Raw genomic sequence first — 17511 nt, 5'->3', positions numbered from 1 at the left:
AGTTTATTACCACCTTTTGTTCTTTCGCTAGGATTGTCGTACCTCCTCGGACATCCGGACTATCTACTGATGCAAGTAGGTGACACCATACTATGACAAAGCGGCAAGATAATACCCCGCAACGGTTGGTATCGGAAGTTCTTGCTTTTCCAATCATTCTAATATTCCTACAGGTAGCTGCTGAAACAGGGAATCTCATTGGAATAGATATTTGACGCGGTCGCCTTGATAGACAACAAATATACTCGAATAATTTCCAATAACATCACCTTCCAAATAGGACGGCATATCGATCAAGGCCCTGACGGGGTTGAGAGGTGCCATTCGACGCGATGCAGGCTGTTGGGAGGGGCAGTGCTGAATACAGCTCCAAAAAATGAGGCGTTCCCGTACCTGCCGATCGAGGATGCTAGATGATCGACCAACGTTTGATCGCAGATGTCAACATTAACGGCTATCGGCGAACATAAAACCAATCGCTTATCCTACGTAACCCACAAGGAGCGCCTTCAAATCATCGATAGGTTAACGGGAAGACGGGAGTACTAGCGAGAAAGCTTGAAAGGCTCGGCGATGGTAGCTTGGCGTAAAATAAGAAGACGGGAAAGCTAGTCTAAACAAGCAGGTGGTAACATCAACGGATGTTGTATTAAGCTTGAGGCTCGATCAAGTCTAAGGGCAGCCGGGACTTGAGGTGACCAGGATATCGATGACATACGACTCCAGATTTTCGAAGAACCTTATAATGCTTCCCCGGCTGGGCTAATAATTCGAGCGGTTAGAAACTTCCACGAGTCAGTTATCTGCGATACGCCAAGGGAAAAGATCGCCAAACAAGAAGGTCAAATTTGAGGATAGTGACTACAACTGGTAACCCGACAAATTGGTATACTTCGAATATAAAAGGAAAAAAAAGAGGCGATCCTGACGACATTAGGAAGGTCTAGTGAATATGCACGAAAATCCCCGAGATCGTTAGTATAATAGGAGGTGTATACTTGGAGATTATGAAAATCGTCAGTCGCATGACATCGAATCTTGGCTTCTTGATTTGCAATTCAGCTCGTCCAAAGATCAGGACATACTCCCTAAGGGGACTGATAAGCATATTAAATGCCAAGATTATCGGCATTCCAGAACCCTGCGCCCCCTGTTTTTCAGATTTACTGTTGCGCGGGTCGCAATGATACCCAAGATAGTGACCCCAACCAACTTTCTCCTCCCTCACTACCGGGTAAATGCTATAGATATCTGCCGTACGGAGAAGGCCGCATTCTTCACCGTACTCTCGAGATCCAGTCGATAACGCAATGCGATGACGACTGAATGAGAGCGAAAATTGCTGTTCTCGAGTGGGAGGTTATTTTTGTGTTAAATAGGGGTTACAATTGAAGTACATATGGCAGTATATTCCGCGGTTCCGTGGTAAGTTCCGACGAATCGGCCGTTTTAAAAGGGATACTGAAGAAAACTGCTATCTTCCTCCCGTCGAGGCTCTATGAAGGTCTCCTTCCGAAGTTGGCAAACGGCTTGTTATCGCCCTTCTCCCCGAGCGCGTTCCTGCAGCATCGCCTCCATGGGTTTGACAGTTGGGTGTATGCCACATCAATATGTCTTTGCCTGAATGAGGATGTACTAGTAATTGGTTAGATTGATTATGCTGACGACTCGACGCGGCGTAGCTTCAAGAAGCGCGTTGTTGTCTATAGCTGTGACGGGTCATATCGCCGCCGAGAGTATGATTCCATTCGCTTGGCGCCCAGGTTTCGGTGGACTTGAAGATACGATTCTCTGTTACCTTACTTCGCAGTTTCCCAAATGTGCAGAGAGAATCGTTCTAGAAACATATCTTAGTCGAATTTACACAATTTGGTATCGTGGGTTATATCTAGGTAGTGTCGGAATTGCCCATCCGTTGGCTATAAAGGGACGCCGTCTGCTCTCCTGAACTTTGAAGAATTTCATCAGCAAGTAGCCTGAACAGAATCACTGGCTACCGTATGTTCTAAATAACTTCAAAACCTTTTCATCAAGATGAAGTTCACCGTCGGTCTTTCTTTCCTCGCCGCACTGGCCAGTGCTGTATCGGTCGATCTGACCAAGCGCGACTCCCCTCTCGATGTCAAACTTGAGATGGTTGGCAACACCGCCGTTAAGGCTAGCATTACTAACACGTATGTATAATATTTCTCCCCATGTGTGCTCCCGAAAAGTCAGTTCTGTCCAGACCCGGGGTCAAAAAATTGAAAACTGATATTTCTTGTACTCGAAAAATCGTCGAGACAGGATTTTGGTGAATTCGATCACCAACCAGAAACATAGCTAACTTTAGGTTTCTAGGGGCGCCATTGACGTGAAGGTCTTCAAGACGGGTACTTTCCTAGATGAGAATACTCCCACCGAGAAGGTTGAGATTTTCCAAGCTGGTAAGTTGCCACAGATAAATCTAATGTTACTTATATAAAAATGGTATTAGTTAATATATATACCAGGAAATAAGCTCCAGTTCGATGGAATTCGTCTCCGCATTATGACCAGTGGACTCAGTGAGGAGGCTTTCCGGATCATCGCTGCTGGTGAGACTGTGGAGGCTACGTTCGATGTTGGTCAGGTCTACGACCTCAGTGCCGGCGGCAAGTATGATGTTGTCTCCAAGGGCGCCCTTAGTTATGCCGAGGTCAACACCACCGACCTTGCTGGCGTCTACTCTATCGCCGGTAGCTCCGTTACCGCCGAAGTCGATGGTGTTGCTGCGAGGGATGTTCGCCGTCGATTCCATGCTAAACGTATCGACGTACAACAGGACTGTACAGGCTCGAAGCTCAGCTCTACTAACACTGCCGTCAATAATTGTCGTTCCCTGGCCTCTGCAGCATCAACTGCAGCATCTTCTGGCTCGTCCACCAGGTTTACCGAATTTTTCAAGACGACTTCTAGTTCGACTCGTAGCACTGTAGCAAGCGTCTTCACTAAGGTTGCTAGCGAGTGCGGAAGCACCTCAAGCGGCGTTTCCGACCTGTACTGCACCGACGTATACAGCTCGTGTTCCTCAAATGTCTTGGCTTACACGCTCCCGTCAGCTTCATTCATGGTTAATTGCAACCTATACTACACAGCGCTGCCTGCTCTGACCAGCACATGCTACGCCCAGGACCAGGCTACCACCACCCTCCATGAAACCACCCACCTGACTCAAAGTAAGCTTTTACCAGTCTCAGCACTCAAAGAACTCATAAACTAACAAATAAAGTCGCCGGCACCGAAGACCTTGGATACGGTTACGACGCTGCGACCAGACTAACGACAAATCAGGCTCTTAACAACGCAGACACGTACGCAATCTTCGCAAATAGTGTGTTCAATAATTGCTAAACGATATCCTCGTGTTGTGATCATGAGGATTTGGCTCGGGTATTTGAAGTTTCATCACTGTCGGGAGGCGTTGAGCTATATTCAATACCAAGCTACCTAGGTATTTATTAGCGGTCTATTCATACGAAGCAGTATTATGACATGTCAGAAAGGGGGGCTAGCTTTGTATGTATACGAGTACCTCTGCACTAGTAACTTGTAGGCTCTTGAATAATAACAGCTACTATCCTTGGCCCGATGACGGTTGAACTTGTTGAGCCATTTTCGATAGCTAGTGATTTATGTGATCTGGTCTGTTGGGATGGCCTCGATTCAGGGGTAAGTCGTTGTGTACGTACCCAAAGTATATTTAATGTTCGTCCTTCAATCTAAGTTCTAGCTGCTACCATGAAATGACGTAAGTTGAATGCCCCCGATTTAGACTTTCCTCGCTATGGGAAGTACGTACCGCTCTTACTCAATAAAACATTATGGGACCATAAGGTATCAATGAGGTGGTCGTCAGCGTTGTTAACGTACCTACCAGGTACCTAGGTAGGTTGTATTTTTCAACATCTCTATACCTACCCAGGTAGGTAGGGATCTACCTAGGGAGCCAAGAACCGCACTGCTTTCAGAGGCGTAATTTCTGACTACGACTACCTCGATGATTTATAGGCAGCAAGTTCGCGGAAACATCCAACCTTTTTTTTTTCCTGAGAGAAAAAAAAGGAAGAGAAGAAAGAAGACCAAGAAGGCAAATAAGAAAAGTAGTAAGAATAAAGCCAACTACCTAGGTATCTTAGGCGTGGGCGTTTAGATCATGTACTTGCTTTTTTGGCCAGCATTGGTGATTTTTTATTGGGAACTCGTAGTAATCTATCTTTGAGTATCGGTATGCGTATTGAAAAACAAATAGGCAAAGGTGTATTGATCCATCCTAGGCCACTCCTAAATCCAGATTTATAAGGCACAGATCCCCGAACGCCTCAGTGCAATGCAATTACGTAACCCCTGTGGCACGTATCCCTGTAGTATTTCCCACGCAGCTGTGCACGATTACCATCCATCATCTCCCTCGTCTTCAGAAGCGCCTATAAAGCTCGGGAACTCATCTTCATCCCCAACCTCGTCATCTTGGAGCTCGGCACCGTCCTCCTCAGAGCTGGTGTTTTCCTTCGACACTTCGGTATTAGAACTCCGATCTGACATTGTCGAGACCGAGTCCTGCTCGAGATACCCCTGGCGTGACTGGCTTATGATCTCCAACAAAGACTTTGGTTTAGGCTCTTCGTCTTCGTCGTCATTATCGCCTTCGTCCTCATCTTCAGATACAACTCGACGGCGCTTGTAGCGCGATGATGTCTTAGCTCTCTTTTTTTCTTCTTTTTCCTTTTCTTCCCTTTCTCCTTCTTTCTCTTCCTCTTCTTCGTTGTCTTCTTCGTCATCTGAAGATACAATGCGACGCTTGCGTCGGTTAATCTTCCGTGTAGGTCCTTCATCGGAATTGTCTTGTTCCGGTTCACTGTTATGACTTGGGGACTCAGGCTCGAGACTAGAAAAGTTGCCAACTTCCTGGGAACCATTTCCTAAAAGGAGCTCAGGATCTTCGTCTTGGATAGGAGAAAATCCATCAAAAACGGATTCATTGTCCTCGATACCAGATTGCACCACCAAATCGTCATCCTCAGATTGATCCTCGTCACTACCAATCGTCGCATCATCTATACCCTCACTTTCGTACTCATCCTCAACGTCAGATTCTTCTTCAGAATCATCGGAACCTGAATCTAGGGCATCTCCAGCAGCCACCGCCGCTTGCATCTTCTCAAGGCGGGGAATGTCTTCACCAGAAACTTCGATAAGAGGATAAATAGGCTGCTTAGAATACCAAGCAATAGGATGGATGTCGTCCAGGGAGTTCTCTGGCCAGTGATCCCCTGGCCAACAGTACACAATCTCTATTTCGTTGATTATGCCTTGATACTCCTCATTTTCACGATGATAGAACGTATTAGTCAAATTGGAAGCGCACCATTTTAGCTCGGTGATTGGCAGGCCATAGGATTGGAAACATTGGAATAGACGGGGCATTAGTGTCTCATCCTCCCAGTGCCAGTTGAGGGGGTTCTCGTTGAAAGCGACAAGACTAGGGCACTTAAGATTAAACCAGCAAGCCTCTATCTGTTTAGGTGTGGCGACTTCGAGAAGAATTATATCTGTATTATCGCGGTAACGGATGAGGCCGCGTTCATTAGTCATCTCTAAGGTATTAGGATAGAAAGGTAAGGCGAGTTGTCGACACTCGCTATTAATGGACATAATAGTTCTGGCTGGTTTTGTTTGAGATGCGAGGAGGGCGCTGTCAGAAATCTCGTCAGGACTGTATGCCCGAAGCGCGAATACTCTTGCTTTTGCCTTCATGAGTGGATCGAAATATTCCCAGATAAGTGTGCGAAGTTCTTGTGGCAATTTATTGTACCCAGGTAGATACAATGGTTCAGCGGTATCTAATAAGAAATCATCATAATCTTCGGATTGATCATCAGATTCTATGGCTTCCATATCCAGGAGTCCGTTGGCGTCTGAAATATCAGATCGATCGGAGTCGGATTCACCAGGGCTGTCATTTTCATCGGATGCGACGCGGTCTTCAATATCAGATTCCTCCGACATGGTGGCGATCATTCCGTATGGTTGGAAGCTGACTCTGATGATAGAAACGTGAAATAATGAGAGCTTATGATACTTCAAGTGCTAAGTTACGCAACTAGAACGGCGCAAGATGGTATATCAAAGCGCGTATGTGCAGAGGTGTAGGTGGATGAAAAGAAGAATGATGAAAGGGTTGAGATTTGTTGGTGACGAGAACGTTACAAGGGTTAGAGCTACTAAAATCGTTACCTAGGTACCTTCCTCACCCATGTTATGTACCTACCACAGTCCGCTCTAAGTTAGCGTAGGGGTAGCATTAGCGCCGCATAGCCGAATTAGGATAGCTCTCTGATGTACATTCCTTCCAATTTCAGGGTAGCGATAAGGGCGATAACGACGAGAGATAAATGAACGGAACTTCTAAGGCTTCCAGCGATCTGCCTATTTTTATCCTCTTTATCTTCATTCTTTCACGGGGAAAAAATAAAATTATGGCATTATCTTGATTCGCGTTGGTTGGGTACCCAGGCACTAGGTAACTTATTAATACGATATCGATTGAAATCATCGAGCACTCATTCTATGCTAAGTGAACCTACAATCAATACCATATAAGAAGCTCAATTTATCTGTGGCATTGTTATGCCTGGTATCACTAATTAAAAGTAAAGACGCCTGCGAACTCCTATGCTGTAGCATCATGCAAATCCGCCTATGCGCGCATTCATAAAGCATTCCATCTCCAGCTTACCAGCTAGGATCCAACCAGTATTCCTGTCCCCGAACGCCCGTCCTTGAGATGTTGCCCCTAATTTAGTTCGATGTTCCTCTGCTGCTTCGGGAAAACCTGCTACTACTACTACGAGAACTTCGTTTTCGCGGCACGGAATCTCGATCCTGAGTCTCTTGCGGCTGTTGGGTGAGTCCCAACTCTCGCTCTTGCGCTAGCTCCCGTTGTTTCTTGTCTCTTATCAAGAAACAGCGCAGGATGCACAAATAGAGGCTCGTATTTGTCGCAAAATCCGTGTTCCACGTATCCCAATCCTCGCGATCGGCTTGTCGGCGGTAACCATCAGCTAGGAGTACGAAACGCGCGAGGTGACCAGAAAGGTCCCATTCCTTTTGTCTCTCGGCACTAGCACGCGTCCATTGCGATGCGCGCGTGTCGCCCTGCTTCACTCCTTGCAGGCTCCAGAACAGCGCGCCGGCTGCATACGGTGGCTTCTCTACGGCTGCGAGTGCCTTACTCCCGCAACGGTAGATCCGCACGAATTCGGTTCCTAATTCTAATATCTGGCGTGTGCTGACGAATTCCTTTAGTGCTGTTGAGTCGACGCCCTTGAATTGCTTTGCGACATCCTCGAGAGCGTTGGAAATTTCATGCCACAGAGCTCCGGAACGGGACTCAGCCCACTGCGGAAGGATTAGTAATTTTCTAGTGATTTTGGAGAGCAAACAATTTTGAATTTATAGAATTGTGAGTTTTTACTCCTCCGAGGAGGCAATGGATTGATAATAGTCTCGGGTGTTACTTACCTCCTTTCCGACACTCTTGTTCCATCTTGTTGATGATAAAGATATACCTCTGCGCGAAGAACTGCCGTCTGAATTATTGGACCTGTGGCGCTTAATTTTGGACTCCCATGGTTCTAGAAGTACAGGACTGCGCGGGCGTGTTTCGTCTACTTCAAGTCGCTCGATGTGCTTTTGAAAAGTTGAGACGGTTTCTCGGGCGTGACGCATGTCTGCCATCGGGTTTACTTCTGGCGTATCTTCCGCCATCTTATTATGATGGTCGCGATACATCACGAAAGAATATCGGGAAGGCATGTGTGTGAATGTCCGGAATGCAAAGGAGTAGAGATGGGAGGAAATAAAAAAGGGGGTTTAGGAAATAACCAAATCACTCAATCCGAGCGGCTTGTGCAAAGGTTTCCTACTCGTCCAAGCTCAAGGCGCGCAAAGATTGTTACCCTTTTTAAAGATGTAAATAGATAACGAGGCAGTAAGGATAAAAAGAGTGCGAGGTTGCAAACTTACGCAGTGACCAGTCGAATTATCTAATTGTCCCAAGGCAATTAAGGGTGTAGGTAGTTCTGCTCTTGAACTGGGACTGACTGACTGACTGACACCCGAACACGTGGATTTTTTTGGAATCACCTTAGAGAGCAAATACCTACAAGAGAAAAAAAAAATTAAACAATTGCCTTGTCATACTTAGATATATACTATTTAGATAGATAAAGGCATTCTTTTAACACAATCATGAAGTGGCACGTGAATCCTGCTTTGTCTGTCCACTAGAGCGTACCTTCTCTCCTCTCTTTTTGCTGACTGATTGTCCCACTATCGTAAGAAAGTACCCAAGTAAACTTGGTCTAATGCACCGTCTTTCATTAAGCTTTGGCGCCTCACAGGAAATTTTGAAGGGAAGTGCGACTCTTTTTTCCTCTCCATATTTGGGTTTATTGTTTCTTTGTGCCTTTGTCTGACCATGTAACTAGTTTGCACTAGTGTTTGTAGGGCAGAGCCACTGTAGCATGTACCTAACAGCCCCGCCGACAGCGACCGAACCACCTAACGCACGTAATAAAATCATCGTTCGTCGACGACATAGTCTTAAATGCCCTATCGCCTACAATTAATGGGGGAATTATTCGCCTCGATGAATCATACTTAAGTAATAGAGGGTTAGATGTTATAATGGTGGTCCTAATTGGGAAGTTTACAGATCAAGTCCCTTTTTCATCCAAGTTTACTCCTCGCCGTCCGTGGCCTCTCCTCATCCTCAGTCACACGAGCTTTACCACGGTGTCCTCTATCATCGTTATCACCATCACCTGTCGTCCGATTATCTAACAAAACCCATAACCCAAAAACGATAGCGGTAGCAGGTAAAGTAAAGGCCCAATAAACCCAGAAATTGTTTTGAATCACGGGACCATTAGTGGCCTGCCAATCCAGCGAGGGCACCGAGAAAAGCGCTGCGATGAAAGTTGCGGGTAGGAACGCCATTGTCATGACTGCTACTGTCTTCATTGAGGAGCTATCACGCTTGGATGCTTCTGCGATACGTCGGCTTGCGTCGGCTAGCTCGGCGTGGGTTGCAGAATCTTCGTGCGTTAGGAGGGTGAAGAGCTACCGGTGAGGTTGCTGTTAGTATGGCCGTTTTATAAGACATACGGATTTCTGGCTTGACAAAGTATCGGAAAGAGAACGGGTTTTCAAGATGGATTGAAAAGGACCTTACCACAGCAGACAAACGCTCAGCACGCTCCTTCAAATATCCCAAATACTCTTGCGACGCATGCATGCGCCTCTTGAGCGAGGGTATCGCAGCTGCTAATTTCTGCGTGCTATCCTCACCCCACTGTTCTTCGATCCCTATCACTGCATTCTCGACGATGAAATTCAGCACCGAATCCAGGAAGCGAAAATGGCGTTGGTTATTCGTGATATGGTTCAACACCTCGCCGGTTTCCTTGATAAAACCTGATATCCGTACCATACCCATGCGCTCCACAATACCCCCCGAGATCGTGTCGTGGTACCCTGTGTCCCGTTCCATAAGCCGTACTGCGTGTGCTCGGTAGGAATTGTCCAAGTCTGAGTTGCAGCATGCGCTAAGAGCTGCGACGTAGCCGAGGAGAAAGGGCGAGCGCACATGTCCGCAGTGCCGTCGGAGAACATGAAGAAACCAGGCCATTGGCATGTCTGGCGCGGGAATCATGTCCTCGACGGGAGCGCGCCATCGTAAGATCCACAGCGCGTATGTTTGCAGTCGTTTGGGGTCAAAAGTCCATACTAGCACAAAGCTAGATGTGCCAATGTAGTATGTATCAAGGCCCTTCTTCTCTTCTCCTTCCTCTTCCTCTTCCTCTTCCTCCTTCTCCTTCTCCTTCTCCTCGTCTTTCTCTGCTTGTTCTTCTATATCTTCCTTTTTCTCCCTCTTATACTCGTCTTCGTAAAACACCGGATATCCCGTATCAGCCGGCGAAGATGTCGAGGGAAAGTAATGAAAGCCGTCGTACTCGTTGCGCAGAAGCCATAATGCCGCCGGGTTCATTCCCATCGCATCGATGAGGTCGAGGAAGACATGCTTGGCGACCCACAAGGAGGGGTAGTAATTGGACCAGGTCTCCAGCCGACTATCGAGAGTAACGAGCTTGAGCGAAGCCAATGGTTTTTCTCCTACCGGTGTTGTGCTACCGCTTGAAATGCTGCCATCACTGCTCCTCGGTCCATTTCTGAAAAATGCGCCTAGGTTCTCGATTTTTATGAAATTCTCGTCGTATCTTGCCGGTGTTGCGGGAAATAGGTTTACGGTAATCGCGCGATGCTCGGCATTAGGTCCGAGACTTGAGTCGCCGTATCGCTGGGAACCTTCGAATGTCTCGCGGGCTAGTTGCGCGAACTCATCCATAGCGATGACGGCGCGGTAGACTTAAGAGGAGGGGGCTTCATTTGCGTAGTATCATAACTACATACCTACCTACCTACCGCTGATTACACAGTACAGTAATTCATAACAGCGAAAGAAATGATACACGCAGAGACGATATATAATTAGAATCGATCGCGATTATTATGCAGTGAGAAGCTTGAAGCTGGGCGATTGAGGGAGCGGCAAGCTGCTCATGTCATGAGCGATCTTCGGTGCTGAAGGATGAGAGGCGGCAGGGGTTGAAACTGGGTGGCGGCCTCCCGTGGTTACAATCCGCTGCGAATTACCGCATCCTTATCATTGAAGAGTCGTATCCATTGATATTAATAGCTACGAAATACTCCAGTATACACACATGTACTTCTGATTTTGGCATGAATCGAAGAGAAATAAGGTGTATACTTAGATACGAACGAGAGGCAGCAACCTTAAGCTGATAAAAAGCAAAATAAATACACGGTCTATATGATGACTTGCTTCGTGCATTATTTCTCTCTTTGGTATATATAGAGACGATCGCGGGGAATGTAAACCCTCATCCGATAGGTCATATAAAAAAAGAAACGATCGCAAAAATAGAAAAAGAAATGCATCAGCCGCGAATCGAACGCGGGGCCCATCGATGGCAACGATGGATTTTACCACTCTATTAGATTTTGGTTAGTTGGTGTTGAAGACATTGAGCTGGACGAGGAATTACTCACAAACCACTGATGCGTCCGTTTGACGATGAAAATTTTTGCGGTATTTTGCTATATTATTACCCAGCAGTGGGTGAGACATCGGCGTATTTCTGATTGGTTCGTCTTCATAGCGACTGGAGATATCGCTAGTTCAACCAATGGCCCAGAGAGAGACTCTTAATTGTGTAGTACGAGAAGCCATCTTGTAATTATAAGTCCGAAGCCCGTCCAAAAGTAATTCTTGTGGAAATTACATAGTGTCATGCTGTAGAGTTGTAAAAATACCTCCAGGTACATATATTGTCCGTCCCCCAAGTAGGTACCTTGTATCTAGATACCTAGTATGTATCCTAATTCCCACCCTTCACTTCGACACGAACCTTCCAAATATGTCGACCTTTCTCATCGCGTCCAAGGTCTTCCAAATCAGTATCTCCGCCGTCTTCTAACCTGACAACGCGTTCTTCGCCGACTGGAAGTACTACAGTAATATCATTTTTCAACCATAAGGGCTCAAATTTACCCTCCTTCAGAAGCTCCACCTTAACGCGAATCTCGTTACTTGACACACCATACGCGATGCTAACCTCGCAAGCATCGGCCTTCTCAGCCAGACTTACGCCATCATCTTCAAGCCATGAGTAGTGGAACCATTGCGTCTCAGTTCGAACAGTCGAATTCTCTATTTTCAAATGCTCATTCCCATACCCGGTGGGGCAGTGGGGATACCGGACGATTGCTGGGGGGAATATCTCCACTCCACGATAGTTATCTTTTTCCATACCAGGGAACTCTGGGTCCTCATCTGCGATACATGTAGTCGGCTTCGACTTTCCGATAGGGACTGCAGAGCCAATACGTGCGATTACGGGGATTGAGGTGTACCATTCTGAAGAGATTTCGTGCCATTTGCCAGCTTCGAGATATTGGTATGGCGCTGAGAGATTCAAATACCCCGGATCATCGTCATTACGCTTCGGAAGATAGACACGTGCGCTCGAAACACCAGGCTCATAGACGCCCGAGATGAGTAGGGAATCTCCAAACCAATATTGTGTATCCCCTTGAAGAATCTTCTTGGACCAAACTTCGGGGTCTGACTCGTAACCCCAGCCAGTCCATCGCTGAGGAGGAATCGCTTCACGATGAGATCGCAGAATGCCAGCATACGTATACGGAACCAACTCATACCTACGCTTAATAGTGTTTCGAATAATTGGCTCCACGGATGGATACTGCCATGGCTCGATGACTTCGCCAATAAGATTATCGTCGGGGTTGGTTTTATAACAATTAATGGCGAAGCGTGGAGAGTGAACGCCAAGTTGTATCCAACGAACGAGAAGCTCTGGCGTTGGTTGGGGACCTTCGAAGCCGCCGATATCATGGCCGTAGCACTTGAACAGTGAGATTGGGGGATTTCGCATCTGAGGGGATTGATTTCAAACTTACTTGGATTAAGGAGAATCCCGCGTTCAAAGCCAACGAATTAGCTCCCTTCATCCCTTCCCAGCTCGTCACATTATCGCCGCTCCATGAGCTGGCGCAATATCTCATGGTTCCCGCCGTTGCGCTACGGGTGAGGACAAAAGGGCGGACCCCAGGCTCGGATTCAAGCGTCGCATCGTGAGAACTCTTACCATTGAGCTCAGTATTCAATGCTCGACCCCACAATCCAATATGATTTCGGGTTTCACCTGGGGGTATATCAACGGTTTCAAGTGCACATTCCCAGCTGTCATTGGGAATATTGTACTCATTGTTATCATTCCACATAACATCGATTCCGACCTTTTTGAGGTCCTTGACTCCGTTATACCACCAATTGTACCCTGCTTTGGATGTGAAGTCGAGGTGGCTACCTTCTCCACTCTCTCCTCCTCCCGCACTCCAAAGTCGTGTAACAGCGGTAGTCTTGGTGTCTGGATCCTTGAAGAAAGCTCCGATCCGCGATAGTTCCGTATAGGCTGGATGATTCGCCAAGACGTACGGTTTAACATTTGCCAATAGACGGACTCCATGTTTATGGCATTCGCGTGTGAATTCCCGAGGGTCTGGGAAGCGGTGCCGGTTCCAAGTGAACACATTTCTCGTCTTAGGCACCGTTTCAGCTACAGTGTATCCGGAACTCATTTGGAAAGCAGAACACGGCATCCCATGTAATTCGGCATTTTTGATGAAGTTGAGGATCGAATCGCATGCTCTTGGCGAGTCTTCCATGCTATATTTCATTCCGCCGCCGACATATCCCATCATGTAGCGAGGTACAAGCAACGGGAAACCAACAAGCTCGGCGTAGGATCGTACAATCTCGGCGACCGTCTTCCCAACAATGATGTATTCTTCCAACCCGCCATGGGCCTGTCGATATACCTTGAAGTGGCCCCACATGCCATCAAGTTCGGAGCCAATAGCCCATGTCGACCGAGCATGAGAGGTTGAGAAGATACCGACGCAGCCTTCGGGAGTGACTTTAATCAACAGAGGGATATGCTTATACAATGGATCTGTGCGATATGCATCGTACCCAAATGTATCGCTTGCCGTGATGCTGAAACCACGTCCGCTCAAGTTCATCGGTGCTGCTTTCTCTCCTAGACCGACATATAGGCTATCCGTCTTGTAGGTCAGATAGTGGGAAACTCCGGTGCCATCAATGGCATACGACCTAAAGTCCAGGTCCCGATGAATTGGTTTCGATTGGCCATCCAGGAAAAGGGATATAACTGGCGTGTTAGACCAGTCAATATCGATCTTGGTGTCCCCGATCTTGATTGTCTGCGAATGTCTTTCCGCATCAATGTTGACTTCAGGGTTGATGCTCCCGAAGGTAGGTTCTGGACGGTTTGCACTGGGATGTATCGGAAGCACATGCTTGGATGTAGTGAATGTGGTGCGAAATACGTTCGGACGCAATGCTTCGAAGCCAAAGTGACATATTTCGCCATCATTTCTACCGGCAGAGACGAGAGCTAGAGAAGGGGTCTTCGATCCAGTCTCTTGTTGAGCATCCAACACATAGTGCTTCGGTACGCGTTCATATTGCTGAAACATGGTTTATATAAAGTGAAAGAAAAATAAGCAAAGATTTCTTCGAGGCTACTATGCTAACCACCACAGCTCTACCAAGGATCAATGAGGGGTATAAAGGTAGAATTACAAGAGCAAGAGGTCGAGGTAAGGGACTTAGTTGTATGCAAGCAATTACACATGCATTTGCCCAAGCAGTTGCCACAACTTTGAATGGTTATAGAGTTAATATGTTAGGTATCTCGGTTACTCTTACCTTAGTATTCGCCGGTTTCTACCTGGATGGGCAAATTTGAGTTACAATGGCCTAGAGAGCTCCTTTCAAGTTTCCCTTTCGGGGGAATCGGAGAGGGGGCGACTATCCCGCGGGATGGAGCGACTTCCATTATTACTATCTGTTGGAGAATCGCGAGCTATGCAAGCTAGAATATTCCTTCACGTGCATGACTTTATGCATTAGGTACGCACATAGTCATGCTTCAAAACTGGAAGGGATATATGTGGGTCGCTAAACGCTTAGAACATGGGAACTCCACGATGTATCGTTGAATAAGACTTGTTACTTCGCCATCGTGGTATCGGTAATTGGAGCTAAAGCCTGAGGCTGTTAAGTACCGGCGCCAATCATAGACGCAAATGGACCAGGTTGGTGCTCCTCGGGCACAGATAGGCCGGTAAAGACAGTCAAACTGTTGCGCATCGCCACAAGTCCGGGCGCCGGACGTTGCGAGCGAAGCTACTTTAGTGCAACATAAGAATTTCTAAACGAATGTGCGCCCAAATCCTCTTACACTGAAAGCCTAGCGTATAATCCAATGCCGAGCCCGAAATAGGAACAAGCAAGGACGTCGAAGAAGAAGGGCTGCGATACGTAATTCGGAGAATAAACCGCCTAGAGCCAAATACAGTCACATATAGTACGTCCTAAGCGCCCAGGATGTCGCAAGTATAATTTGTACACGCATTATAAAGTCACCCCATCAGACATCAATATTCATCGTATCCAGAAAATTCTATTAATCAATTCTATAAGAAAGGATGAAATGTTAGAGAATTCTATTCAAGAGAGGGAACTGGGTACCGAGGTACGAATTACTTAGTTCCGACCCCGCCGAGCTACCCCGCAATCTGCTATACTGTCCTCTCCTTCCTCACGGAGACGGCTCCGTTCTATGTTGTGTGATTCAATGCGGCACGGGGCTGGCTCGGCCCGGAATTTATTTGAGGAAGTCACAGTGGGATAGCGGCCGCTGTGCTACGATGAGATTCAGCACCCCTATTCTGCTTGACCAACTGGATGAGATCAGGATTCATCAAGAATCTTGCGTAACACCACACCTGATATGACCTTATGTAAATCCAAACGGAATTATAGAAGATCATTAACTACCCTCCCAACCGTATCTCCCGTATAAGTTTTCATATCAGGCAATCCAGGACTTCTCTCCCGCCTCGACGAATTACTAGTATAGATGGAATTCCTTCCAAGTGTCTGTAGCATATGTTGTATTCCAGGCGGAGAACTGCGATACCTCATTCCGCATACTCGGGACTTCCCCGCATAGTCCCGCAAGGTGAACTCAAGGTCTCCTCCGTACTGCGACAAGGCGTTTTGATTCATTCGTAGCGGACAGAGAAAAATATTATGAGAACCTCTAAATGTAATAGTCCCTAGATGGGGGAAGCTTTCTTTTCCCAGCAGGGCGAAAAAGGGTTCCCAGTCAGTCCGAGTGCGGTATAGTGTAAGCGACTCTAGGCTATCTTTAAAACGGAGAATAGCGCTCGAGAATATTTCTGGTGAAAGCGGCCTCCAGGCACTTAGCTCAAGATGCTTGACGGCGGGGACTGTTGGCGATTCGGCTATTCGCTGGAGAAGTTGATTGACAACTTGTGAAAGGACACATTTTAAGATTAATGTTCGAAGATTCACCGCTTCTAGAACGAGATTCGACGTTATTTTCGCTAATGCGATGCCCGGCTGCCACCAAAAATTTATGTGTTGTATGTGGGACCACGATGACCGAAAAGGCGCTGACTTGACAGTATCAAATAATAGGTGGGCATGTTTAAACGCTTGGATATTTCGAACATAGATGTTGAAGGTTTTGATGCGAAGACGAGCAAGCACTAGGAACATAAAATTAACTGTGTACAGGGCAGAGAACCCATCTTGGATTGTGCAATCGTCATAATAATCGGTGACAGTGATTTCATCGCAGTTGGGGAAGGAAGCTAGGAGATCTTGTGCATCTTTCGCGGATGGCAATGCTGGATTTAGAAAGCCAAATTCGGCATATTGCTTTTCGTTGCCAATGCCAACTTTTATATGGCGTACGCTTTCTCGTAGTAACGGGTGATGCGCGATGTCTGCGACTCTAGGAAGAGATTCCGGTATGAACTTCAACAGAATGGTTCCAAACCAAGCTCTGCCGAATACCCTATAAGTTGCATTGTTGAGTCTTCGGCTAACAAGGCGCAGAGTCAGAAGATCTGCTCGATCCTCTAAAGAAAATGCTATGTGTTCTATGAGTTCGGTGCTCAACCGTTCAAGCATAATGTCGATAAACAGTTCAAGTTGAATAATCGATTGAATATTGCGAAGAGACCTATGTACCTACCTTAAGTAGGTACATAGGTATGCACGTTAATAAGGCGTAGCATCATGCGGCAATCACTAAAATTGCTCTAATTAGCCCCGAATCCTTGATCCGCGCCGCAACTCTGAAGGGCACCGGGAAGCCGAATCAATCTAATCCACGGCGTTTGACTCCACAGAAGAAAACGCAGAAGTAGATTTTAGAGGAGTCGGTGGATAGCAATCGGTCAATTTTGGTTCATTTGACTTGGAAGTCCAGACCTGAACTGTATGGCGCTTTTGAAACCTTTACTTAGGGCCTTCCCCCACGCGTTAAAAGGAATTCAATCATCGCAAGATCAATTTTTCCTGAATAAAACATATGATTTAGTAAGGTTTTTTTTCTCACCGGGGATAAAGTCTACATACTTTCTTTTCGTGGTTTTTAGATAAAATATCCATATAGTTTAGACAGTATGGCCCGAATGAAGAATGGTAACTCCTGCGTCATCCCAATGCCAATAGGACATTCTTGGGCTCGTCTACATTATATGTTATCATCATAGGTATGATAACATATAATGTCAATCCCTTGTCGTTAAGTTCCATTTAGCTTGTTCTAGGTAGAATAAACTATTTTGCTGTTGACTTCAAAATCACAAAGTTATTTTCAAGAAATTTTAAATCTGCCATATATGCGTCATACAAGGTTCATGAGGGGCTGAAGCTATCAGCCAGGTGCTGCTGGAACGCTTCATATGAACCTTAGAGGT

At 46.5% G+C, this 17511-nt stretch overlaps 5 protein-coding genes and 1 pseudogene across 6 annotated transcripts; 1 reads left to right on the top strand and 5 right to left on the bottom strand.

The window, feature by feature from the left end:
* Positions 1-1680: 1680 nt before the first annotated feature.
* Positions 1681-3751, top strand: F4822DRAFT_348172 (Deuterolysin metalloprotease family-domain-containing protein). The gene is made up of 4 exons (XM_051455917.1): positions 1681-2174; positions 2341-2426; positions 2493-3197; positions 3251-3751. The coding sequence occupies exons 1-4, from the start codon at positions 2035-2037 to the stop codon at positions 3370-3372; spliced, it is 1053 nt and encodes a 350-aa protein (XP_051311356.1). The 5' UTR covers positions 1681-2034; the 3' UTR covers positions 3373-3751.
* A 433-nt stretch (positions 3752-4184) lies between these two features.
* F4822DRAFT_413521 (uncharacterized protein) lies at positions 4185-6224 on the bottom strand. The gene has a single exon (XM_051459055.1). It carries the CDS (start codon positions 6037-6039, stop codon positions 4411-4413), a length of 1629 nt encoding a protein of 542 aa, XP_051311355.1. The 5' UTR covers positions 6040-6224; the 3' UTR covers positions 4185-4410.
* A 595-nt stretch (positions 6225-6819) lies between these two features.
* F4822DRAFT_432434 (uncharacterized protein) lies at positions 6820-7788 on the bottom strand (the record flags this gene model as incomplete). Its single annotated transcript, XM_051461645.1, has 2 exons — positions 6820-7419; positions 7543-7788. The coding sequence occupies 2 exons, from the start codon at positions 7786-7788 to the stop codon at positions 6820-6822; spliced, it is 846 nt and encodes a 281-aa protein (XP_051311354.1).
* A 963-nt stretch (positions 7789-8751) lies between these two features.
* Positions 8752-14187, bottom strand: F4822DRAFT_438249 (glycoside hydrolase family 31 protein; the record flags this gene model as incomplete). Its single annotated transcript, XM_051462494.1, has 4 exons — positions 8752-9144; positions 9257-10449; positions 11495-12530; positions 12586-14187. 4 exons carry the CDS (start codon positions 14185-14187, stop codon positions 8752-8754), a joined length of 4224 nt encoding a protein of 1407 aa, XP_051311353.1.
* On the bottom strand, positions 11041-11105 carry F4822DRAFT_t104 (annotated as a pseudogene). The gene has a single exon. The product of its transcript is annotated as a tRNA-OTHER (tRNA).
* A 969-nt stretch (positions 14188-15156) lies between the features above and the next one.
* F4822DRAFT_413514 (uncharacterized protein) lies at positions 15157-17372 on the bottom strand. The gene is made up of 2 exons (XM_051459054.1): positions 17168-17372; positions 15157-17107 (listed from the first exon to the last, which is right to left on the bottom strand). Exon 2 carries the CDS (start codon positions 16715-16717, stop codon positions 15533-15535), a length of 1185 nt encoding a protein of 394 aa, XP_051311352.1. The 5' UTR covers positions 16718-17107; positions 17168-17372; the 3' UTR covers positions 15157-15532.
* Between the last annotated feature and the right edge of the window lie 139 nt (positions 17373-17511).

Source organism: Hypoxylon trugodes (assembly GCF_022578975.1).
Source record: "Hypoxylon trugodes strain CBS 135444 unplaced genomic scaffold F4822scaffold_8, whole genome shotgun sequence".
In the NCBI taxonomy this organism is placed as follows: Eukaryota; Fungi; Ascomycota; class Sordariomycetes; order Xylariales; family Hypoxylaceae; genus Hypoxylon; species Hypoxylon trugodes.
This window is presented reverse-complemented; position numbering and strand designations above follow the sequence as displayed.